This window comes from Dromiciops gliroides, chromosome 3, assembly GCF_019393635.1.
Source record: "Dromiciops gliroides isolate mDroGli1 chromosome 3, mDroGli1.pri, whole genome shotgun sequence".
NCBI classification, from domain to species: Eukaryota; Metazoa; Chordata; class Mammalia; order Microbiotheria; family Microbiotheriidae; genus Dromiciops; species Dromiciops gliroides.
In genome coordinates this window covers 615620027-615645130 of record NC_057863.1, presented here as the reverse complement: position 1 = coordinate 615645130, position 25104 = coordinate 615620027, and the positions used below count along the sequence as shown (strand labels likewise).

At 46.1% G+C, this 25104-nt stretch overlaps 1 protein-coding gene across 3 annotated transcripts in view; it reads left to right on the top strand.

Moving 5' to 3' along the window:
• PAX7 (paired box 7) overlaps positions 1-25104 on the top strand; it is a 154602-nt gene that overhangs the window by 70477 nt on the left and 59021 nt on the right. For all 3 annotated transcript variants that reach the window (XM_043996404.1, XM_043996405.1, XM_043996403.1), the window contains exons 5-7: positions 211-410; positions 15534-15699; positions 16830-17032. In XM_043996404.1, the coding sequence (XP_043852339.1) occupies positions 211-410; positions 15534-15699; positions 16830-17032 (569 nt within the window). The remainder of the gene's footprint in view (positions 1-210; positions 411-15533; positions 15700-16829; positions 17033-25104) is intronic.

The window sequence follows — 25104 nt, the reverse complement described above, 5'->3', positions numbered from 1 at the left end:
AGAGGAGCCTTAGAACATGGAACGCTAGTTAGAAGAGACCTTAGAACATCAGGGTTGGGAAGCATGTTAAAGCACAAGAGTGTTAGCACTAGTGGCAGGGCCTGTGTCCTTAACAGAGGACACCCTCTGGGTGGGGATAGCCGGACCCCTCTCTCTGGCTCTGATTTCTTAGCCCTAAGCCCTCTTGCTCTCCTCTCTCCCACCCTCCAGGAAACCGGCTGGATGAAGGCTCTGATGTGGAGTCTGAGCCTGACCTCCCCTTGAAGCGGAAGCAGCGCCGCAGCCGGACCACCTTCACGGCCGAGCAGCTGGAGGAGCTGGAGAAGGCTTTTGAGAGAACCCACTACCCTGACATCTACACCCGGGAGGAGCTGGCCCAAAGGACCAAGCTGACAGAGGCCCGGGTCCAAGTAAGCGAGGGCTGGGCCTTCCCCGGAGAAAACCTAGGGCTCGTGCTGGGGGTGGGGGGGGCAGTGCCCAGGGACCAGGCGCTGCAGCCTGAGCTGCCACCTTCTGTCAGGAGGCAAGTCTGACTGTGGGCATGGAGACTAGAGCCTGGGGAATGGATGCCTTGGCCTACCACGGGATCCTGGGATCCTCAAGGCCCAGAGAGGCTCACCAATCCATAGCCCTCAGGTTAGAAGGGGCCTCGGAGGCCATTTTTCCAGATGAGGAACTGAGGTTCAGAGTGGAGAAGGAATTTGCCCATGGATAAACAGCCAGTCAACACCAGATGCAGGATCTGAACCTAGATCTTCTTGATGCCCACATCCAACATCCCATCCACTCTACCACATTAGCTCTCATCTATGTATATGTGTATGGAGTGGGGAAAGGGCACACAATGTTGTAGCCCATACCTGGGTGATAGTAATTGGTGGTGGAGACTATAGACTAACTTAGATCAGGAATTGTGATACAGGAGAAAGATCACTGGTCAGTGCCAATCAGAAAACTTGGATCTAAATCCCCACCTTTTCTGCTTCAGAGCAAGGTGATCTTGGCCAAGTCCTTTCCCCAGTGGACCTCAGTTTCTTCAATGTCCAGGGACCTTTAAGATCCACAGCTATGATTCTGTGATTGCCAGGGGAAGGATGGGGCCCTACGGACCTTCAGGAGGATGGAAGGGAATGCAGATAAAAGAGGGAAGGAGAGGCACGGGGTCTACACTGTACAGCCCACAGTGGAGGGGTGGGAGGAGGGGATGGAAAGGGATCACTTAATCTTCCTGGGCTAAGATATCACATCCTGCAAGTTCTGCAGATTCTCCACGTGAAAAGTGTGTGAGTCTGCTATCTCCTGGGACTTTGCTCGAAAAGCCAAGCAGAAGATGGGGGATGGGGTGGGGCACTGACTTAGGACATGATAAATAGCTCTTTGGGGGATTTCCAGACTATAGGCCCCCATCTCCTCTATGGATGTGTGTATGGGTTGGGGGCCGCTCAGGACGGCAGTGTGTCTTAGCAGGTAGCAGGGCTGTGGGGCTGATGGGGAGATATTCTTGTGTATAAACTGGGGAGAGAAATGATGAACTGCTTAGGGGGATCCTGACAGAGAGGGGACGGACTTGAGACATATATTTCTTGGATGTGAAGGATGTTTTGTTTGACTTTGCATATTTGTTGCAAGTGTTTTGTTTTCTTTCTTTTTCAGTGGGGGACTGGAAGTAGGAGGGAAAGAAATATATATGTTTTTGTTCATTGAAAAATTAAATTTTTAAAAAAGAGTTTCTTAGTGGGGATAGTGGAGACTCCAAAGGGTTTGTTAAGCATCTTTCTGTGCTAGGCACTATGCTAAGTACTTAGGATACAAAGAGAGACAAAAATATGGTCCCTGCCCTAAAGAAGGGGTGACAGTATGTGCATAACTGTTCATGTACAAGATATATACAGAGCAGAGGGAAGGAAATCTTAGAAGGAAGTGAACAGCAGCCAGCAGGACCGAGGAAGGCTTCCTTCAGAAGGTGGGAGTTGAATTGAGCCTTGAAGGAAGTCAGGGAAATCTAAGAGTCAGACCACTGTGGTCATGGGGGAATGGCTGAATGCAAATCTATGGAGTCTGGAGACTGGGGGCTATTTGAGACATTGTAAGAAGGCCCCTGTTGCTAGATCATCAGTTGGGTGACCCTAAGCCTACATTTCTGCGTCCAGCCTTCCCCATCTGGAGTCAGATGGAAGGCTGGGATGAGTCCGGCCCCTGGAAGGTTGGAGAGAATGGGGACACGGGGACAGGAAATCCTTAGGAACACTGTGGTGATTTCTTGCAATGAGTAAGAAATTGGACGGAGTACTCTTATAATCCCTTCCCAGCCCTGAAACTCCAAGAAGATGTAATTCTTTAAAAAAATAAATAAATAAAAATTACAATTTAGAATCTTAGAGCCAGGAGGGGGCCCTTAGCACACACAGCGGAATGTCAGAGCTTGAAGGGACCCTAGTCCGGTGGTAGTTCAGTTTTCGGTCATGTCTAACTTTCCATGACCCCAGTGGTTTGCCATCGCCTTATCCAACTCATTTGACAGATGGGGAAACTGAGGCAAACAGGGTGAAGTGACTTGCCCAGGGTCACACAGTGTCTGAGGCTGGATTTGAACTCAGGAAGAGGAGTCTTCCTGATTCCAGGCCCAGCACTCTATCCACTGCACCACTTAGCTGCCCTAGAATTAATTCTGTGAAGGGGAAAAGTGAGGATCAGAAAGGGGGTGATTTAACAAAGGTCGCACAGTAAGTGGAAGAATCAGAACGTCAAAAGAGTCAGCACCATGGACTGGACTGCCCCTGTCTGCCGCCTATATGAGACCCTGTGGAGAAAGTCCAGAGAAGACTCAGATCTGCTCTAAGGCAGGGAACTCCCATTTAAAGGGAAAATTGGGATTCACACTTAAAACACATGTGTTATATTGAGTTACATCAGGTGGTTTTTTTTTTCCAGGGCAATGAGGGTTAAGTGACTTGCCCAGGGTCACACAGCTAGTAAGTGTCAAGTATTTGAGGCCAAATTTGAACTCAGGTCCTCCTGAATCCAGGGCCAGTGCTCTATCCACTGTGCCACCTAGCTGCCCTTACATCAGGAGTTCTTAACCTCTGTGTGTGTGATGGACTCCTTTGAGTCAGACAAAGCCTATGGACCCCTTCTCAGTATAACACTTTAAAATACACTCAAGGAAATACATCAGATTACTAAGGAAACTAACCATATTGAAATACAATTATAAAAATATATATATTTTAAAAGTTTACAGACCCCAGGTTAAGAGCTTCTGGTCTAAATAAAAACTACTGTTAAATATAGGCCACCTCCTAAAATGAGATCTCTTTGAAAGGGAAAAATAAGAGTTTTACACCAAAAAAAGAAAAAAAAGACAAATTCTAGACTACACTCAAGTTTATATAAGCCAGATTTGGGAGAGCCATGGGGTCTATACTGAGACCAATATGGCAAGATCACTTGATAGCATGTGCAAATTATATACCCGAGAGTTGAAAGAACAATGGATTGATGGAATTTACTGAGTCAGATGAGAATGGTCAGGGGAGGCTTCTTCAAGGAGGCATGGTTTGGAGGTCAGGGTAGATTGACTTAGTGTGGGGAAAATGGATATCTCATTCTATCCTGGAAACAACCTTGAAAAGTAGATAAGAGTGGTGATTATTTTTTTTTAAATTAACCTTTCATTTTTGTTGTTGTTGTTTTTTGTTTTTTTTTCGAGGCAATGAGGGTTAAGTGACTTGCCCAGGGTCACACAGCTAGTGAATGTCAAGTGTCTGAGGTCAAATTTGAACTCAGGTCTTCCTGAATCCAGGGCCAGGGGTTTATCCACTGTGCCACCTAGCTGCCCTTGAGAGTGGTGATTATTACCAATTTGGCTCAGAGAGGTCACGGGAGTGACACAGAGTCACACAGCAAATCCATGGCACAACTGGGCTGGGAATCCAGGCCTCCTGGCTCCCCAACGTCCAGTGCTCTTTCCATTCTACCAAACCACTTTCCTAGAGAGGCTGCTGACTGAGTGTGCCCCAGGAGGCCATGGTTGCTTCATTGTTTTCCATTTCTTCCTGGAGGGCATTTTTCTGTTTTTGGAGGGGAGCCCGATAGGGAAAGGAGAAAACCTATCACAAGCCCCCTACTCTCCGAGTGTGATATCTGAGTCGATGGAGGCCCCCACCCCCGCCTCCCTCCACCCCTTAGCCCTTGGCGGGCCCCTGGGACTCAGCAGCCAGAAGCCTCCAAGCAGCTGTTCTCTAGGGCACATTCCTTGAGGCTTTCTCATCCCAGTCTCCTGGAAGCCTCCAATGCTTCCCACCACTTTTAAGCCTTGCCGCCCCTTGTAAAATTTTCTGGCTATCAGAGGGGATCTTTTATTGGCTTGTGGGAGCCAACAACATGTGTCAATCAAGTTCTGGGGCGAGGCGAGGGGGGGGTGTGAAGCAAAAGGCCCAGAGGACAAACAAACCCCCAAACATGCCAGTATTGGGCAGAGCTTGGGTGACCACCTGTCAAGCATGCTAGAGAAGAGATTTCCTGCCCTGAGTAGGAAATTGGGCATGATGCTCTGCCCAGGTCCCTTCCCAACGCTAAGATTCTAAGATCAGGTTGGTTTTTTTTAAATTAGTTTTTCGTTGCTATCTTTAATTTTTGCCACTGCCTAGATTTCTTCCTCTATCTTATCCCTTCCCCTCTCAGAGAACCATCCCCTTACAACAAAGAACTTTAAAAAGAGAAGGGAGGGGCAGCTAGGTGGTGCAGTGGATAGAGCAGCAGCCCTGGAGTTAGGAGTACCTGAGTTCAAATCCGGCCTCAGACACTTAATACTTATTAGCTGTGTGACCCTGGGCAAGTCACTTAACCCCAACTGCCTCACTAAAGAGAGAGAGAGAGAGAGAGAGAGAGAGAGAGAGAGAGAGAGAGAGAGAGAGAGAGAAGGGAAACGAAGGGGGGAGAGATTCAGCAAAACTGATTGACACAAGATGATATGATCTGAAGCTTCTCTTGTGATGTTGTGGGGGAGAAAGGACCAGGGATAGGGGCAGAACACCTGAGTTTGGTTCCCAGCTCTACTCCCCAGGGAACAGCTACTTGAGTGCCCTGAGGCGAGTTACTAAAAACTCCCTGACGTGTAAATTGCAGGTGTCAGGCAGGAGCAAGAATTCCTCACCTGGAGGCTGAGGTTTTGTTGTTGGTTTTTTAAAATATATATTCTGATCACTGTATTTCAATAGAACTGGTGTCCTTTGTCATCCTCTGGATTTTATTTTATGCATTTAAAAGCATGATGCTGAGCAGGGGGCTATAGGGTTCCCCAGCCTGACTGTCAAAGGAGACCAGGACCCACAAAAGGTGCTCTCCAAGGTCCCTCCCAATTTGGAATTCTCTTCATTTGTTCAGCAAGCATTTATTCATTAAGCACATGCTATGTGCCAGACTCAGTGATGGGCATTGGGGAAACAAAGAGAAACACAAATTGGCCCTTGTCTTCAGAGCCAACAGTTTTTCGTGCTGTTCAGACTCTCCATGACCCCATTTTCTTGGCAAAGATACTGGAGTGGTTTGTCATTCCCTTCTGCAGTACATTTTACAGATGAAGAAACTGAGGCAAACAGGGTGAAGTGACTTGCTCAGGGTCACACAGCTAGTGAGTGTCTGAGGTTACATTTGAATTCAGGTCTTCCCGACTCCATTCCCAGCACTTTATCCACTGCACCACCTAGTTGTCCCATATTCTACTATTACTAATAATTATAATCATATATGATATAATGGTATATTATATAAGTAATATGAAATATAATTATATAATATAATAACAACCACACTTAGTATTTATAGAGAGCTTTAAGGTTTGTTTGCAAAGAGCTTTGCAAATATTATCAAATTTTATCCTCACAACAACCTGGGAAGCAGGTTTTTTATTATCCCCATTTTACAGATAAGGAAACTGAAGCAGACAGGGTAAGTGACTTGGCTCAGTGTCACACAGCTACGAAATATCTGAGGCTGGCTTTGCACTCAAGTTTCAGGGAAAGTATTCCACACTAAGGGAAAATTAAACACCAGACAGATACAAAGTAATTTCTGGATGGAGTGACTAGCCATGAGAGGGATCAGAAGGCTCCTGGAGGAAGTGGCCCTTGTGTCGATCTTTGAAGGAAGCTAGGGCGTCTTCGAGGTGGAGGAGAAGAGGGAGAGCATTTGCAAGCACAGGGGCACAGCCTATGCAAAGGCATGGAAATGGGATATTGAATCTAGAAAACAGCAAAGAAAGCCAATTTGGCCGGAATGGACAGAGCACAAAGGAGATTGGCTGTAAGCCTGGGAAGCAGGGCTGGAGGAGTGTTTTTATTTTATCTTCTTGGAAAGACACTTCTTGAACATGACCTGGTCAGACCCGACTCTAATTTATGATTCTAAAATCCTGGGAGCCCATGATCCCAATGATTCAGTGGGTCCGGGATTCTAAGAGTCTCAACTTCTACATGTCTTAGGATTCTGTTTCCAGGGTTCCAACGTTCCAGGGGGATACTTAGCCCTGTTCTAAGAAATTCCAACTGTGGTTCGGCTTACCTACACTAGTGGATATGATGTCGTTCCCTACCCCCCCCCTTCCCCCAGCCCTCATTCCCTCCAGGTCAGTGGGAGCCCCACCCCAGGGGTAATGAGATCCTTTCACAAGGGGCTCCTGAAGGGCTCGCCAGACCTGACCCACGCCCCGGCAGGAGCGGCCTCCCTTTGAAGCCGGCACCACATTACATGGTCCTTCCCCTCGATTTGGCTGATGTGCCAATAAAAGGATGCCTACCCTCAGCAGGAAGCCTGACCCACCTGTGGGAAGGGGAGGGGGGTGGGGAGGGAGCAGGGGAGGAGAAGAGGCTGGGGCCGAGGAGGGGGAGGGTTCGTGATGTTGGCCGTAGTGGCCTTTTTTCTCTAGGGGGTGTTTAATTTTTATTTTCTATGGGGACTGCCCAGCATGTACTTTCCCTGAAGGACAATAAACCTCGCTGTGTCCTGAGTGGCTGGTTGGATGTCTCTATGTGTTTCCATTTGAAACGGAGGCTCTTGGGATTGATCTGGTCCTAAGCCAACATGAACAGCCCTCCTGTGCTTAGCTGAGCATGAAAAAATACCATTCTTATTCCGGTCACAGAGTGGGTGCTTAATAAACACTTGTTGATTGATTAATTGATTGATCGACAACAGCTTGTAGCTGTAATTTGATTTGCTTAATAGCCAACCAAGTGCCCGAACAACTTTCATAAACCAAATCCATTTTCGTTTACAACCTAAGTGACCTTGGGTGTGTCTCTTAACCTAGCTGGGCCTCAGTTTCCTCATCTATAAAACGAGGGGGATGGGCTACGTGGCCTCTCAGATACCTTTCAGTTGCGGGTCTGTGGTCTTGTGTTTCTAAATACAATTGTGGAAGCCCATATTTAAGGACTCCTATGATGAATTATTCTCTTTAATTTATTTTCTCAAAGTGGAACTCACCCATATTTTAAGTGTCCAGTAGCTCCCCATTTGGTGGAACGCACCCCCTTTCTCCCCTATCCCCACAAATGCACCCCTCATCAGAATTCCTTATGTTGAAGTTTCTAAAGCAAAATTCCCAGAAACTCTAACAATTATTGATGAAGGCTTGGGTTTTTACAAAGAGGAATGAGATGAGCTAAGCTCTGGGGGTAGGGATGCCAACTTAGATACCATTGTTCTGGGCTAAATGTCAGCTGGGCTGAGGAGTCAGAGGGAGCGGATCAGGGGAAGGAACCAGAATCAGAAAATGTCAGAGATGGGAAGGCCCTTAGAACTGGAAAGAGCTGGAAAAAACCTTGGAACAGAGGAGTCAGTCAGCAAATAGCCTCCAAGCACTTAGCAGGTAGGAGCATACAATATCAGAAGAAGGACCGAGCAGGCAATCTAACCAAACTTCTCCCCTCATGCAGTAAACGCCCTTGGCAGCATCCTTGAAAGGTACTCCTCCAGCCTGTGTCTGAGAATATAACAATAATAACAATAACAACAGTAATCGCTAGCTTTCATGCAATGTCTTACGGTCTGCAAAGCAACTTGACAGGTATCTCACTTTATCCTCACAATAATTCCAAGAGGTATGTGCTGTTGTTATCCTCATTGTACAAATGGGGAAACTGAGTCAGGCAGCAGTCAAGTGATTTGCTCAGGGTTGCACAGCTAGTGTCAGGGGCCAGATTTGAATGTAGATCTGCCCCTCTATCAGCTAGCTAGCTGCCTATATCCAAAGTGATGGGGAGCTTACTACTCAACAAAGCATCCCATTCCTTTGTTGGGTAGTCCCAATTATTAGGAAGCTCTTCCTTATATCTCTGTGCCACCAGGACTTAGCACAATGCCTGGTATACAGCAGGTGCTTAATAAATGCTCGGCTTTATTTGACTTCTTCAGCCTTGTAGAAACAACTGAGCATACCCACCCGTTAGAAAGAATGATGGCTAAAAATAAGATGCTAAAGACTGAAGCATACTATTTTCACTTTGGTTGTTGCTTTTTTTGTTATTGTTCTTGTTTATTCTTTCTTGTGTTTTTTCCCTTTTGTTCTAATTAACATGGAAATTTGTTCAACATGATAGTAATGTATAACCTGTATCAAATTGCTTGCTGGCCTCAGGAGGGGGGAGGGAAGGGAAGGTGGGGAAAATTTGGAACTCAAAAATATCTTTACATGTAATTAAGAAAAAATTAAAATTAAAAAATGTTTAGGGGGTAGCTAGGTGGCGCAGTGGATAGAGCACCGGCCCTGAATTCAGGAGGACCTGAGTTCAAATTCGGCCTCAGACAGTTGACACTTACTAGCTGTGTGACCCTGGGCAAGTCACTTAACCCCAATTGCCTCACTAAAAACAAACAAACAAAAAATGTTTAAATAATAATAAAATAAGATGCTACAGGCATCATCTTCCCACCCTGGCCCTATCCTGCTCTCACCTTCCATTCGGCAACAACCCCCCACTGGCAGCTGCCTGGAGATTCTGTAACACCCCACCCCCAACCCCACACAACATCTGCTTAGTGTCTTAGGATATCTTCCCTCTTGGGGTCTTGTGTCCTTTCCCTTTTAACTGCAGAAATCATGGAATTATAGATTTAGAGCTGGATGGAATCAAAGAGTCCTAGTCCAGCCCCATTATTTTACAGATAAGCAAACTGAGCCTCAGCAAGGGGAAGTGACTCACCTAAGGTCACACAGGTAGTTAAGTGACAGACCTGGAATTTGAACTATTGTCCTCTTACTCCCAATCCGGGGTTCTTTCCACTGCACAATTGATGCCTCCCTTACTTTGGTCTTAGAAGATTAGGGCCAGCCTTCAAGTTCTTAGACTTCCCTAATAACTCATTGTGGTCTTATATTCCCCATAATTCATTTATCTAAATTCTTATGAAACAAAAGAAAGGCTACAATAATAACAACAATGATTATTTGGGGGAGATCATTTTACAGGGAACTTCTGGTGAGAAACTTCCCTCCACCAATGCAGATTGTTTACTTGTTTATAGTCTTTTCTTCCTTTTTTTTACAGTGTACTCTTTTTTTTTTTGGTGAGGCAATGAGGATTAAGTAACTTGCCCAAGGTCACATAGCTAGTAAGTGTCAAGTGTCTGAGGGAAGATTTGAACTCAGGTCCTCCTGAATCCAGGGCCAGTGCTTTATCCACTGTCCCACCTAGCTGCCCCCTCCTTTTTAAAATAGAATTTTCCCCCAGTTATATGATAAACAATTTTTAAACATTTTTTCTTTATACAGTCATAAAGAGGTCACTGGGGTGCTGAGGGATTAAGTGACTTGTCCAGGGTCACACAAGCAGCATGCATCAGGTGCAGGATTTTGCACCCAAGTCTTCTTGATGCTCAAGCTGATCCTCTATCCATTACAACTCACATCCTGTCAACATAATAAGTGACATACATAAGACTTTAAAGTTTGCAAATATACATGATCTAATTTGATCCAACTGCCCCAGGTAGAATCATTGTAGATATTATTTCCATTGATTTGCCCATGGTAACACAGCAAATAAAGGTCCAAATCAGAATTTGAATCCAAGCCTTCCTGACACCAGGTCTAGCACAATATCTCATGTTTCCCCTTGTCGACTAAAGATCCAGGAGGGTTAGGACCTTGCCTTGTCAACTTCATTTCTTCCTGAGTGACAAGTGCAGTGTTGTGTATACAGTAAGTGCTTAATAAAGTATGTGTAAATTGTAAATTTTCAAGGAAAAGGGGGAGGAGACAAAAGGGAAAGAAAGAAGAATGGAGAAAAGTGGGGAGGTAGAAGAGGGAAAAGACATATGGGGAAAAAAGGGAAGAAAGCCGAATGATCTTGAGCAAGTCCTTTCCCCCCTACTCCCATGGGCCTGTTTTATCATATGCAAAATGAGAGGACAGGCCTAGGTCTTCTCTACCATATATTCAAGTTTCTCTATAAAAAAAAAATACTGCTTGTAGAAAAGGGATGTCTTTACTTTGTAGCTCACTCCTTCCTTCCTTCATTCATTTATTACCATAATAGTCACATAGTGAAAAAAGACACAGACCTAAAAGGGGAAAAAGGAGAGTGAAGAATATTATGCATTCAGACTCCCATCAGTTTTTTTCTCTGGGGGTGGAGAGCATTTTTAAAAATCATGAATCCTTTGGAATTGTCTCAAATCATTCTGTTGCTGAGAAGAGCTAAGTCATTCACAGTTGATCATTGTTTAATATTGCTGTTAGTGCGTACAACGTTCTGCTTCTGCTCACTTCACTTTGCATCGGTTTGTGTAAGTCTTCCTATGTTTTTCTGAAATTTACCTGTTTGTCATTTCTTACAGAACAGTAGGGTTCCATCACATATAACACAACTTGTTATTCCCCAATTGATGAGAATACCCTCCATTTCCAGTTCTTTTCCATCCCAAAGAGAGCTGCGATCAATATTTTATAATATATAGATTCTTTTCCTTTTTTTCCCTATTACCTTGGGAAACAGAACTAACAGTAGTCTTGCTGGGTCAAAGAGTAAACAGTTTTATAATTCTTTGAGCATAATCCCAGATTGCTCTCCAAAACAGTTGGATCAGTTCACAGTTCCTATTACTTTCTTTTTTCTTTTTTTCTTTTTTTTTGTGAGGGGCAATGAGGGTTAAGTGACTTGCCCAGGGTCACACAGCTATAAGTGTCAACTGTCTGAGGCCGGATTTGAACTTAGGTCTTCCTGAATCCAGGGCTGGTGCTCTATCCACTGTGCCACCTAGCTGCCCTTCCTATTACTTTCAAATGCGTCAAGGGACACTTGTTACCCCTATGATCTTAGGCAAGTCACAAGCTCCTTGAGCCTCAGATTCCTCAACCATAAAATGAGGGGTTGGATTTAATGGCCTCTGAGGTCTGCTCCAGCCCTGGAGATGATCTGGAGATTTCGTGATGTAGGGACTCCTGGTTCAGGGATCTCCTCCTCTGATGTGAATCACACACTCAAGGTGTTAGTTAAATAGCTTCCAGTTACACAGATAGGAAATGCTTTAGCAAGATTGGAACTCAGATCTTCCTAACCTAATTCTGCATTTACTACTACACCTGGCTGGGTCTATAGTACAAGGTGTGTGTGTGTGTCTGTAAGAGAGATGGAGAGAAAGAGGGTGAGAGACAGGGAGAGAGACACAGAGAGATGGAGAGACAGTGGGAAGGGGAAGAAGAGAGACAGAGATAGGAAGAGAGACAGAGAAAGGTGAGAGAGGGAAGATAATACAAGATACACACACACACACACACATATATATACACATACATGTATACACACATGTACACAAATGTACACACATATATACATGTATACATATGATAGGCACTTTGAGATCAAATAAGGAAGCGATCCCTTCCAGACTGGTGGGGCGGGGGTAGAAAAGGCTTTCTGGAGAATGGAGCATTGCAGGAAGCCTTTGTAGGACAGTGATCAAGGGCACCTAAGTATTTATTGATGTACAAGGGAAAGTTCTTATGAGTCTAAAGGTAAAATGATCATACTTCTCTTTACTTTCTCTGGGGAAGACAGGGTGAGAGTCTGCCCACTTTCCATAGGAAGAAGCAGGAGCCCTGCCCAGGCTTGTGGTCAGTGGTTCAGTTCGGATCCCAAACTGGCCAGTCCAGCCCAATTCTCTCCCACCCCCAGCAGCATTCTGAGGGGCCTGCAGGGCCGTGGGAAGGTGGGGGAGGGGAGAGCCTGGCCTCTGCTTGCCTGGCTTACACTCTGGAGCTGGCTCTCATCACCCTCTGCCTTGCATATGAAACCTAATCGGGCCTTGCTGTCCTGGACAAACCCAGCAGCTGCTCTCTCATCTGGCCTGAAAGCTTATCCTGCTTCCCTCCCCCACCTCCCACAAGGGAGAGAAAAACAAATACTGGGGATCAGAGGAACCCTAGACCTAGGACCCTGGGGCTGGGTGAGAGGTATAGGGCAGGAAGGGGCGTCCCCACCTAGTACAGGGAAGGAAGTTGAGAAGCAGTCCATCACAGAACGTGAGCATGGAGAGGGGCAGCAGGCTGTCTTTGGGACTCCTGGCTAGCTATGTGACCTTGAGCAAGTCACCTACCTGAGCCTAAGCTTTCTCTTTTGTAAAATGAAGAGGGTTAGGCTAGATGGCTGCTCTAAAGCTATGAGGATATAACCCCTTATTTCCAAGCAGGACTCTGTGTGTGTGTGTGTGTGTGTGTGTGTGTGTGTGTGTGTGTGTGTGTTTAGTGAGTCCCAGACAGGCAGCGACCCTCAGGGGAAGATTTCATCAACATGCTAGAGCAGAGTGGGCGAGGGGCTTAATGTCACCAGGCTCTGGGTCCAGTCTTGGCTCAGTCACATACCAGCTGTGTGACAAAAGGCCCTCAGAAGGAGGAAAGGGATGAGGGGAAATTTAGATGATTTTAAGAGTACCTTCGAGCCCTGACATGCTGTTTTAAGATTTCTTCTAGGTTTGGCAAAGGGTCATGCCATTTATAGGTCACAAATGGAAGGAATCCTAGAGGCTAAGCAGACCCATTTTATATTCTAAGGACCCTCCCAGCTCTGACATTCTGTGTTCTAAGGGCCATCCCAGCTCTGACCTTCTGTGTTCTAAGGGCCATCCCAGCTCCAACCTTCTGTGTTCTAAGGGCCATCCCAGCTCCAACCTTCTGTGTTCTAAGGGCCATCCCAGCTCCAACCTTCTGTGTTCTAAGGGCCATCCCAGCTCCGACCTTCTGTGTTCTAAGGGCCATCCCAGCTCCGACCTTCTGTGTTCTAAGGGCCATCCCAGCTCCGACCTTCTGTGTTCTAAGGGCCATCCCAGCTCCGACCTTCTGTGTTCTAAGGGCCATCCCAGCTCCGACCTTCTGTGTTCTAAGGGCCATCCCAGCTCCGACCTTCTGTGTTCTAAGGGCCATCCCAGCTCCGACCTTCTGTGTTCTAAGGGCCATCCCAGCTCCGACCTTCTGTGTTCTAAGGGCCATCCCAGCTCCGACCTTCTGTGTTCTAAGGGCCATCCCAGCTCTGACCTTCTGTGTTCTAAGGGCCATCCCAGCTCTGACCTTCTGTGTTCTAAGGGCCTTCCCAGCTCTGACATTCTAAGACTATGACTTTGACATTGCTTATAGGCTCTTCCTTGCCATCGTGTTACTTTTCCTCTGCTTCTCTGCCCAGCTATTGGACAAGAGAACTGGGTAACTTTTTTTCATTGGTGTCGATGAGTCACCTTGAATGGGTTACCCCTTCACGAGCCACCACACTCAGGAGTGAAGCATGTCCCCAAGTGCAATTTTCTTATTATGATAGAGAGTGAGGGAGGTGGGAAGGGAGGCTACCCAATATGGGGTTTGAGAAGGAGTAGTGACTGGCTAGCTACTGGCTAGCTGGGGCGGGGGGCCTCTCTGGACTTCAGGTTCCTCCTCTTTAAAATGGGAATGATACTCTTTCTACCACCTGACGCCCAAGATAGGCTATGGAATCAGGGTACCTGGGTTCAAACCTCGCTTCTGCTATTTTAGTAAATGTGTGATGACAGGCACATTACTTCTCCTCCTGGAGGCTCAGTTTCTTATCTATAAAATGAGAAAAGGGTGAAATTATCTTTAAGGATTCTTCCATATCCAGATTCTATGGTCCTAGAAATAAAATCATAGATGTTAAGCACTTTCTAACTAGCCCTTCAGAACTTGGCTCTGGCTTAGCACACATCACTCCCCACCATGCTCTTTGGTCCAGTCAAACTGCACCTCACGGTCCTCGATCAGCCGGCAAGTGCTTCCAGGAACTGATTGATTGTTTGACCTTTTTTGTCTTCCTCACACACATCTTTCTGTTTTCTAGGACCACTGGCCATCTCTCATGTCTCTCTTCTCTGTCTCTCCCTCTCTCTGTCTGTCTGTCTCTTTCTTTCTCCATCCATCCATCCCTCTCCCTTCATCCCTGTCTCTCTCCCTCGTTCTTCTCCTCTCTCTGTGTCTCTGTATCTCTTTCTTTCCTCTCATCCTCTCTTTCTCTCTCTCCCCCCTCCCTCTCCCTTCATCCCTGTCTCTCTCCTTTCTCTCTCCTCTCATTCTCTTTCCTCCCTTTATCTCTCTTCCTTCTCTCTTCTCTCATTCTCTTTCCCCTTTTTCTTTTTTTCTCTCCCTTTCTCTCTTCCTTCTCTCTTCTCATTCTCTTTTCCCTCTCCCTTTCTCTTTTCTCTTTCTCCTCTCTTCTCTTTAGCCCTTTCTCCTTTCCTTCTCTTTTCTCTCTCCTCTCTCCATTCCCTTTCTCTCTTCTTATTCTTTCATCTCCCTCTCTTTCCCTTTTCTCCCTTTTCACTTTCTCTTTCCCTCTCTTCCTTTCTCTTTTTTCTTTCCCTTTCTCTCTTCCTTTTCCTCTCAGCTCTCTCTCCCTTTCTCTCTTTCTCCTTTTTTCTCTTTTCCTTCTCTTTCTCCTATCTCTGTCTTTCTCTCTCTCTCTCTCTCTCTCTCTCTCTCTCTCTCTCTCTCTCTCTCTCTCTCTCTCTCTCTCTCTCCACAGTTCCCCACCACCACCTTCCCTCATGTCATCTTCAAAATTCATTCCAAATGCTACTTTTTCCCTGATGCCTTTGTCCTTTATTGCTCCAGATTCAAGTGCCTTCTGGCTCAAACTACCTTGCCTATATAAAGCAGATTTCACATATACCTATGGGTGTGAGTTCCACCTCACTTAATAGAATGAAAAATCCTTGAAGACAAGAACTAATTCATATCTGTTTCTGTATGCCAAGCACCTGGCACATAGTGAGTGATTGATAAATGCTTGCTGAACGATTGGCTGATTGGCAGATGCCCATAAAGGACTGTGTAAATGTGAGCATCCCTGTACAAGGGGGAGAGTCCCACAGCTCTAGGGTGGCCAGCAAGGAAAGCTGGATGCTTTGCTTTGGTTACCAGCTGATGTTGGCCTGGTTCCGGGCCGGGCATGGGTAGGAGTGGGGTAGAGTTCCTTAACGCTCATCTCTCACCCTCCATCCCACTCACTACTTTGCCCTTCTCTCCCTCCCAGGTGTGGTTCAGTAACCGTAGGGCACGGTGGCGCAAGCAGGCAGGCGCCAATCAGCTTGCGGCATTCAACCACCTTCTCCCGGGAGGCTTCCCTCCTACAGGCATGCCCACCATCCCGCCATATCAACTGCCGGACTCCACCTATCCCAGTACCACCATTTCACAAGGTGAGTCGGGGCCCAGGAGTTGTCAGCACTCCTTTCCCCTCTGGCCCCTTCTTCTTCTGGTCTCCCTCCTGTACCACCCCACCCCCTCCCTCAGATCCCCCAGGAACCAGCACCTGCTGCTGCAGATCTTGTCCCGGAACCCTGACGTCAGACGGCAGCTGTGGCCACACAGGGCCAAATCACCCCTAGGAAGATGGGCTAAAGGCCTGGCCCAGCCTCCAGATGTTTCCAGGGCATCTCGCTTTTTGGCAAGGAGAAGCCCAAACCTCTGGGGAGCTGACGGAAACATTTCTCATCTGGGAATTTGGCATTGTGGACAGACAAAGCTCGGGTCTGTCCTGGAAGGGGGGGGGATTGGCGGGAATGTGAAGGCTGGGACAATTTGTCTGCACCATTCAGGCTCCCAAATCTATAGCAGGTGCAAGAAAAATAAGGTTTCTGGCTTATTAAATCCAGTTGGGTTGAAATAACTTTGAGGATCTCATTCGCCCAGTGCATTTGGTATTATGAGAATTTGTTTGGCCTGCTCAAGGAAGGTGGGGGGGGGGTTGCTTTTCATAGGTGGGGTTCTATTGGTTTGGAGTTAGGAGGCCAGGGTTATACTCTCAGTTCTGTTGTATACTCTGTACTGACCCTCAACAGGCTGCAATTTTCTTCATTATAAAGTAAAGTTATTGAATTAGATTATCTTTAAGAGATCTTCCTCCTCTAAAATACTTCTTTGGCCACCTCCCAGTTCTGACATCCTGTGTTCTAAGGGCCCTTCCAGCTCTGACATCCTGTGTTCTAAGGGCCCTTCCAGCTCTGGCATCCTGTGTTCTGAGGGCCCTTCCAGCTCTGACATCCTGTGTTCTAAGGGTCCTTCCAGCTCTGACATCCTGTGTTCTGAGGGCCCTTCCAGCTCTGACATCCTGTGTTCTAAGGGCCCTCCCAGCTCTGACATCCTGTGTTCTAAGGGCCCTGCCTGAAAATTTCTACCCTAGGTTCCCTTGGCACTCCAACATTCTTTGTTCTAACATTCCACCTTCTAAGATCTCTGTCAGTTCTATCATTAGGCATTCCAAGGCCTCATCCACCCCTAACATTCTTCACTCCTATAATTCTAAGGCATCATCCTGGTCTCTTGGCAGATGGGGGAAGCACTGTACACCGGCCTCAGCCCCTCCCACCGTCCACCATGCACCAGGGGGGCCTGGCTGCCGCTGCTGCCGCCGCTGACACCAGCTCTGCCTATGGGGCCCGCCACAGCTTCTCCAGCTACTCAGACAGCTTCATGAACCCAGCGGCCCCCACCAACCACATGAACGCCGTCAGCAGTGGGCTATCTCCCCAGGTATGTGCTGTACACCATCACTCCCACGTTGTCTCCTGTTTTTCCCAGTTGGTGAGAGGCATCTCTTAACAAGACAGGGGTGCTGTTGACTGGTGAAAACAACTAGCTGGGTGACCCTGAGTAAGTCACTTAACCTCTGTTTGCCTCAGTTTCCATGCCTATAAAATGGAGATAATAATAGCGCCCACCTCCCAGAGTCCTTATGAGAATCAGATGAGATATCTGTAGACCATGCCTGGCACATAGTAGGTGCATTACAAAAGCTTATTCTCTCATTTTCCTCCTAATTCCAAGGTCTTATAGGGGACAGAGTGAGGTGGGCAGGGTCTCTCCAGAAGCCTAAGGTCCCTGAGCAGTTTCAATCTGAGCTTGAGTAAATGAAGACCATCTATCATTCCCTATTCCTGTAGCCTTCCATGCTACCTTGACCTTCACAAGGGGTTATATCTAATTGTGTTGTTGACAACTGTCTCCTGGTCTCCCATTAGTTTCTATAATAGATGGTGCTTCCCATCAGTCAGGTGCCAGGCAGCAAATATTTATTGAATGAATTGCATCTAGGCCTCACCAGGAACCCAAACCCCATCAACACGTTCCTCTTGCCCAACCTGCTCACACAACCCTTGTCCGAGGGTTAGTTCCATCTTGTCCTGCTCTACTTGCTCTCCTAACTAGTTAGCCTCTGCAAAGAAGGCCTAATGAGGGCATTTCATTGGCTGATAGAGACGGCCCCGTGTTTATCATAGAATATTGCTTGTGATTGGGCTTCTGAAACTAGAACCTTCTGTCCTTATCCCCCTTTCCCTGACCCCACAGTAGGAACAAATAGGACTGTTACTGAGTATCCCATTGTCCAAGGGACAATAAAACAAAGGTCCATAAAACTGGAGCTTTATCCTAACCTTGCCCTTTGGAAGTGAACCCCATTGAGAATGGTGATTGCTTGCCCGAATGAACGAAGGGTCACGAGAGGACTAAAAAGGACCTTGGAATCTGCTCTGGGAGGAGGACCTGAGCTAGCTGTGAGTTGGGATTGCTGTTAGATGATGGAAATGGGAGACAACTTCCAGGCCCATACTGGGTTACCACAGTCATATCTTGTGTATCCAAGGCAATTTTCCCCTTAAGTTTTCTTTTATTTATTTTGAACTCTGAAAATGTCAATAAACATGAACATTTTTGTACATGAAGAACAGAAGAAGAGGATCATCCGTGAAGGAATGAATCTGTATCTGTAGCTTAGTTTTCATATTTTTCATATTTATATTTAGTTTTAATATTAAATTTAACCCAGTAGCACCAATAGTGCTGCTCTCCTAGTCTATGTCCTCTTCTCAACCCCTTCCTTTTCTCTCTCTTTTTTTTTTGTGAGGCAGTTGGGGTTAAGTGACTTGCCCAGGGTCACACAGCTAGTAAGTGTTAAGTGTCTGAGGCCTGATTTGAACTCAGGTATTCCTGACTCCAGGGCCGGTGCTCTATCCACTGTGCCAACTAGCTGCCCCTCCTTTTCTCTTTCGGTGTATTTTGGATAATTTCATTAATTTGTCTTCGTTTTTTCTCTCTCTTTTATTTTTTGCCTTTATCATTACTACCCTACTCTCGTCACCCCATGATTCTTCCCTCAACAAATACTATGTAACAACTGAATATACATAGATTCACATATTGGTTGTATCTGAAAATATATATCTTATTTTAAACCTATAGTCCATCACCTCTCTGCCAAGAGGTAGGTGGCATTCTTTATCATCTGTCCTCTGGAATGATGGTTGACCATTGAATTGATAATAGTTCCCAAGTCTTTCAAAGTGGTTTGTCTTTATAATGTTGTCATTATTCTCCTGGTCTTATTCACTTCCCTCTGCATCAGTTCATATAAGTCTTACCAGGTTTCTCTTGACAAAATAGACGGAAAGACATCTCTCCAGATTGGTGAGAAAATGCCAGTTACATCCACAGTATTGTCTGAGGTTGAACAAACTCTTGCTAAAGCTTATAATTTATTGGCAACCACTCATTGATATTTTAGACAGTATAGCTAGAATTTTAGCCCCTTACACTCTAAAGCCATCCCATTCATCATTTCTTACAACACAATAGTATTCTGTCATACCCAAATACCATTATTTCTTCAACCATTCTCCAAATGATGGCTACCTCCTTAGTTTTCAATTCTAGGCTACAACTACTTAGAATATTTTTTATATATCACAACAAAATTTTTAATCACAGCATAGTTTTTCCCTATTATCCACCATGCTCCGGAGTCTCCTATCCTTGGTATCAACTGATCAGAGATCAGGAAATGTAAACTCACTTCTATATCAACAAAAGGAAATATATAAAAAGGAAGGTAAAGGACTTCCCTAAAAATGGGATTTCCAAAGTCATACTGCCTTTTTTTAAAGTTATCCATATGCCTTTTCATTAGTATCAATGATTACAGTTTAGCAGATTTCAGATTTCCTGACTATGGTATTCTAAATATTCTTAGGCATGTAAATTTCCTAGTCTTCATCTAGAGCAATGAATACTTATTCCTGTGCCATTGTTTGTATCCACAAATGACACTCTTAGCATGGCAGCCATAGGGCCCCTGCTTTGATTTTACATCTGGCCAGTGGGGATGTCCAGGCTGCCCCAAGCCAGTCACACCCTCTCACCCCGAGACTCAAGGCTTACATTAGGGGGTATAGCCATAGAGCTAACTAAGCTTTTCTGATGGAAGCTAATTGGCCCCAGTGGGGATTGAACCCATGACCTTGAGCTCATTAGCCCTGAGGGCTAACCAGCTGAGTTAACCTTTAGGCATAGGTAGATAGACACAACAGAAACTTCAATAAGGATGGATGAGGGACCCAGGAGTTGGAGGGGGTGGGAGGAGACTGGTTCTGCTCCTTATAAGAGACTGTTAGTGGTCTAGCTAATGTTTGTTGAAAGAAGTGAGTATGTAAGGAGTATTAGTATAGTACATTTCAGCTGAAAGGAATGGCGAAGCCCTTGGAACATAGAATGGCAGAACTGGGAGGGCTAGAACACAGGATGTCAGGGCTGGGAAGGCCCTTAGAACATAGAATGTCAGAGCTGAGAGGGCCTTAGAACCCAGGATGTCATAGCTGGGAGGGTCCTTAGAATACAGAATGTCAATGGAAAAGGCTCTCCAAATCCAAAAGGAAAAAAAAAAAAAAGGAACTGTGGAATATAGATGCTGATCGGACCATACTATTTCTTTTGTTCTTGGTGCTGTTGGTTTTCTGATTTGAGGTTTTTCCTTTGTGCTCTGATCCTTCTCGTATAACATGACTAATGCAGAAATATGCTTAATGTTATTATGTACATATAACCTATAGCAGATTGCTTGCTGTCGAGAGGAGGGGGGGGAAGGGAGGGGAGGGAGGGAGAAAAATTTGAAATTGGAAATCTTATATAAACAAATGTTGAAAATTATTTCTACATGTAACTGGAAAATAAATAATTTTTAAATTTTTAAAAAAGGAATACAGGATGTCAGAGCTGGGAGGGCCCTTAGAACACAGGATGTCAGGGCTGGGAAGGCCCTTAGAACATAGAATGTCAGAGCTGAGAGGTGCCTTAGTAGAGAGAGTACTGGGCCTAGAGTCAGGAAAAACTAAGTTCAAATCCAGCGTTAGACACTTCCTGGCTGTTTAACCCTGGGCAAGTCCTTTAATCTCTCTCTGCTTCAGTTTCTTCAATTTTAAAATGAGAACAATAACAACACTTACCTCAAAGGGCTCTTGTGAAGATCAAATGAGAGCATGTTTGTAAGTCGGTGCATAGGAGGTGCTATATAATGCTAGCAATTATTATTATTAGATGGCCTCTCACTTTGGGGTTTAGCTTTCAGAAGTTCAAAGGTCTAGAGCTGGAGGGTATCTTAGAAGCCATCTCATGCAGACCTCTCATTTTAAAGATAGGGAAACTGAGGCCCAGGAAATTGAAGGGAATTGCCAAAGGCTTTTTATGCTATTTTGTTGTCTGACTCTGGGCAAGTCTCTAAGACTATAAGTTACAGAACAGGTATTGGTATGCACTGATGGAGGGTGTTTCCTTACCAAGAGACCTTTATACCAATGAAATCATCCATCCAATTGAAAAGGGGCGGGGGAGCAGCTAGCTGGCGCAGTGGATAGAGCACCGGCCCTGGAGTCAGAGGACTTGAGTTCAAATCCAGCTTCAGACACTTGACACATACTAGCTGTGTGACCCTGGGCAAGTCACTTAACCCCAATTGCCCTGCCGCCCCCCCTCCCCCCGCAAAAAAAGAAAAGAAAAGTAGACTCTAAGTTCCTTGAGGGTAGCACCTTGTCATTTAAAAAAATTTGTGTATCCTTATTGTAAGTGCAGAACTTTGTAGACAGTAAGCACTTACTAAATGTATATAGAGTTTTCAGTGCTTTGAACCCAGCAGATGCTCAATTAATGTTGGAATTGAATGCCAGGTGCAGTGTTCAAGTTACCTGCCCCTGAGTCCTGCCATCTTTCTCTATCTGGTTCCTGATTACTGGAGATGTTGGGGTAGAGGTTAAAGGATCATGTGTTGAGGTATGTCATAGAAGTGACTCCTGCTTCCAACAGGGGTTGGACTAGATACAATTGAACAAACATTTATTAAATGCCTGCTACATACAAGACATTGTGCTAGGTTCTGTGGGTACAAAGGGTAGAGGGGAATAGAGACTAGAGCTGTAGTTTCATTGGTGGAGGCAATGTAGACTCTCCCTCTACCAATGAAGGTTGACCCTTTCTCTGCAGCTTGGAGGGTTGCCCAGCACCCTACAAGATGAAGGGACAACCAAAGTCACAGAGCCAGGAGTCATCAGAGGTGGGATTCGAACCCAGTTCTTCCTGGGTCCAAGACCAGCTTTTTATCTACTATGTTACTCTGTCTCCTGGGAATGCAAAGTCATAATAGAAAACAATCCCTGCCTTCAGGAAGCTTATAATCTTTCCTTCCAATAAGTTGTTTTAATGGATATCAAGTGTCCAGAATGATGGAGGTTACTAGGCCTACTGCTCTCTGCTCTGGTCAGACCAGAGTTTAGTTCCTTTAAAAAGGAGCACAGGTGCTCCAAAGCCAAATAGAAAGGGGGGAAATATCATGTGTCCCTCTATTGGTGTCAGTCATTGAGAATTAGTTGTATTCAGATTTCCTAACAGTGGTGTTCTCAAAGCCAGCAGGGATGTAGGTGCATGGTCTTCAGCAAGGGAAATAACCCCTACTCATGTCCCTGTATTTCCTCTCTCCATACCTTCATTTGTTCGTTCCTTCCTTCCTTTCTTCCTTCCATCTCTGTATCCTTCCCCCTTTCCTTTCCTATCCTTTTCTTTCCTTCCTTTCTCTTATTATTCCTTCCTTCCTTCCTTTCCTTTCTTTCTTTCTTCCTTCCTTTCTACCTTCCATCATCCCTTCCTCTTTGTCCATCCATCCTTCCTTCCTTCCTTCCTTTTCTTTTTCTTTTTTTTTTTTTGCAGGGCAATGGGGGTTAAGTGACTTGCCCAGGGTCACACAGCTAGTAAGTATCAAATGTCTGAGGCCAGATTTGAACTCAGGTACTCCCGACTCCAGGGCCGGTGCTTTATCCACTGTGCCACCTAGCTGCCCCCTTATTATTTTTGTTTGTTTTTGCGGGGCAGTGGGGGTTAAGTGACTTGCCCAGGGTCACACAGCTAGTACGTATCAAGTGTCTTAGAGCAGATTTGAACTCAGGTTCTCCTGAATCCAGGGCCAGTGCTTTATCCACTGCACCACCTAGCTGCCGCCTTTTCTTTTCTTTCTTTTCTTTCTTTCTTTCTTTTGGTGGGTTTTTTTTTGGGTGGGGCAATTGGGGTTAAGTGACTTCCCCAGGGTCACACAACTAGTAAGTGTCAAGTGTCTGAGGCAGGATTTGAACTCAGGTCCTCCTGAATCCAGGGCTGGTGCTTTAATCCACTGCGCCACCTAGCTGCCCCCTCCTTCCTTTTATTTCTTTCTTTTCTTTTCTTTTCTTTTTTTTTTTCCAGAGCTGCTCAGAGACCCAATTTCAATGGTGATTCCCATATCCCTTTGATCTGCTCCATTTCCAACCTGGTTGGATTTGCCTCTCCTTAGGCAATCAGCTGATGCCCCCCCTCCCCCGCTCTTCAGGGATAGTCCATTGATGCCCAACTTAATGCTGACACCCTGTAGTTTTAGAGCACTCTAGCCCAGAACTCCCAAGCTCAGGAGATCAGCCAGTCTCAGCCTCCCTGTTAGCTGGGATTATGGACTTGGACCATAACCCAGCTCTCTCTTTCTCTCTCCCCCTCTCTCTCCCTCTCCCTCCCTCTCTCTGTCTCTGACTCTCTCTAGCTCTCTTTCTCTCCCTCCCTCCCTCCCTCACTCTGTCTCTGACTTTCTTTCTCTCTCTGTCTCTGTCTCTCTCTGTCCCTCTCTCTGTCTGTCTGTCTCTGTCTCTGTCTCTCCCTCTCTCTCTCTCTCTCTGACTCTCTCTGGCTCTCTTTCTCTCCCTCCCTCACTCTCTGTCTCTGACTTTCTCTCTGTCTGTCTCTGTCTCTCACTGTCTCTCTCTCTCTCTCTATCTCTGTCTCTCCCTCTCACTCCCTCTCTCTCTCTCTCTCTCTCTCTCTCTGACTCTCTCTGGCTCTCTTTCTCTCCCTCCCTCACTCTCCCTCTGTCTCTGACTTTCTCTCTTTCTGTCTCTGTCTCTCTCTCTGTCCCTCTCTCTGTCTGTCTCTATCTCTCTATCTCTGTCTCTCCCTCTCACTCCCTCTCACTCCCTCTCTCTGACTCTCTCTGACTCTCTCTCTCTCTCTCTCTCTCTCTGACTCTCTCTGGCTCTCTTTCTCTCCCTCCCTCACTCTCACTCTGTCTCTGACTTTCTCTCTTTCTGTCTCTCTGTCTCTGTCTCTGTCTCTGTGTCTGTGTCTCTCTGTTTCTGTCTCTCTCTCTGTCCCTCTCTCTGTCTCTCTGTCTCTGTCTCTGTCTCTGTCTCTCTCTCTCTCTCTCTCTCTCACTCTCTCTGGCTTTCTTTCTCTCCCTCCCTCACTCTCCCTCTGTCTCTGACTTTCTCTCTTTCTGTCTCTCTGTGTCTGTCTCTGTGTCTGTGTCTCTCTGTTTCTGTCTCTCTCTCTGTCCCTCTCTCTGTCTGTCTCTGACTCTCTCTCTCTCTCTCTCTCTCTCTCTCTCTCTCTCTCTCTCACTCACTCTCTCTGGCTCTCTTTCTCTCCCTCCCTCACTCTCCCTCTGTCTCTGACTTTCTCTCTTTCTGTCTCTCTGTGTCTGTCTCTGTGTCTGTGTCTCTCTGTCTCTGTGTCTGTCTCTCTCCACCATCGGCTCCAACTTGTCTTCTCATCACATTCTATAAAAGACACTGACAGGTTGGAGTGAGTCCAGAGGGAGGTGGCCAGGACAGTGAAAACACCAGAGACCATGTATTATAAGCATTGACAGAAAGTCTAGAGAAAGAAGACTTCAAGGTGTGTGTTTGGAGGAGGGGACATTAGCACTGTCTCCTAGTCATGTCTGAAGGGCTCTGCTGATTAGACTTATTCTGCTCAGCCCCAGGGGGCTGGACTCTACATAAAGGGGCATGAGGGAGGGCAAATTACCGAGAGGGACATTTCTATCAGGTGACATTTGCCAACAACGAGAGCTGTCCAACACAGAGATCTTCAAGGGATTCCTCCTTCAGATGTGGTTTGAACTAGTTGGTCCCTGAGGTCCTTCCAATGCAGAGATTCTGTGATGATGCCGCAAACAGGAAGCGATTTCTTTGTCCCTCAGCTGCGGTGAAAGGGAGGAGGGAGCAGGCTACATCCAGTAGTGGCCTGCCGGCCTTGCTGCTCTTCTATTGGCCTGTCCAGTTACTCCGGTATGGGGTGTCTTGGCCAGAACCCCATCGGCCTCAATCCTGATGACTGAAATTCTACAGGGGAGGGTATTTTTCAGCCTTGCAAAAGGGATTGGATAGGGAATCAGCAGACATGACCTCTCCGACAGAGCCCTGAAGCCAACCTAGCTTGTTGCCTGAGGATGAAAAGGCCTTCTCCCTTGCTCAGGAGATGTGGAGGAG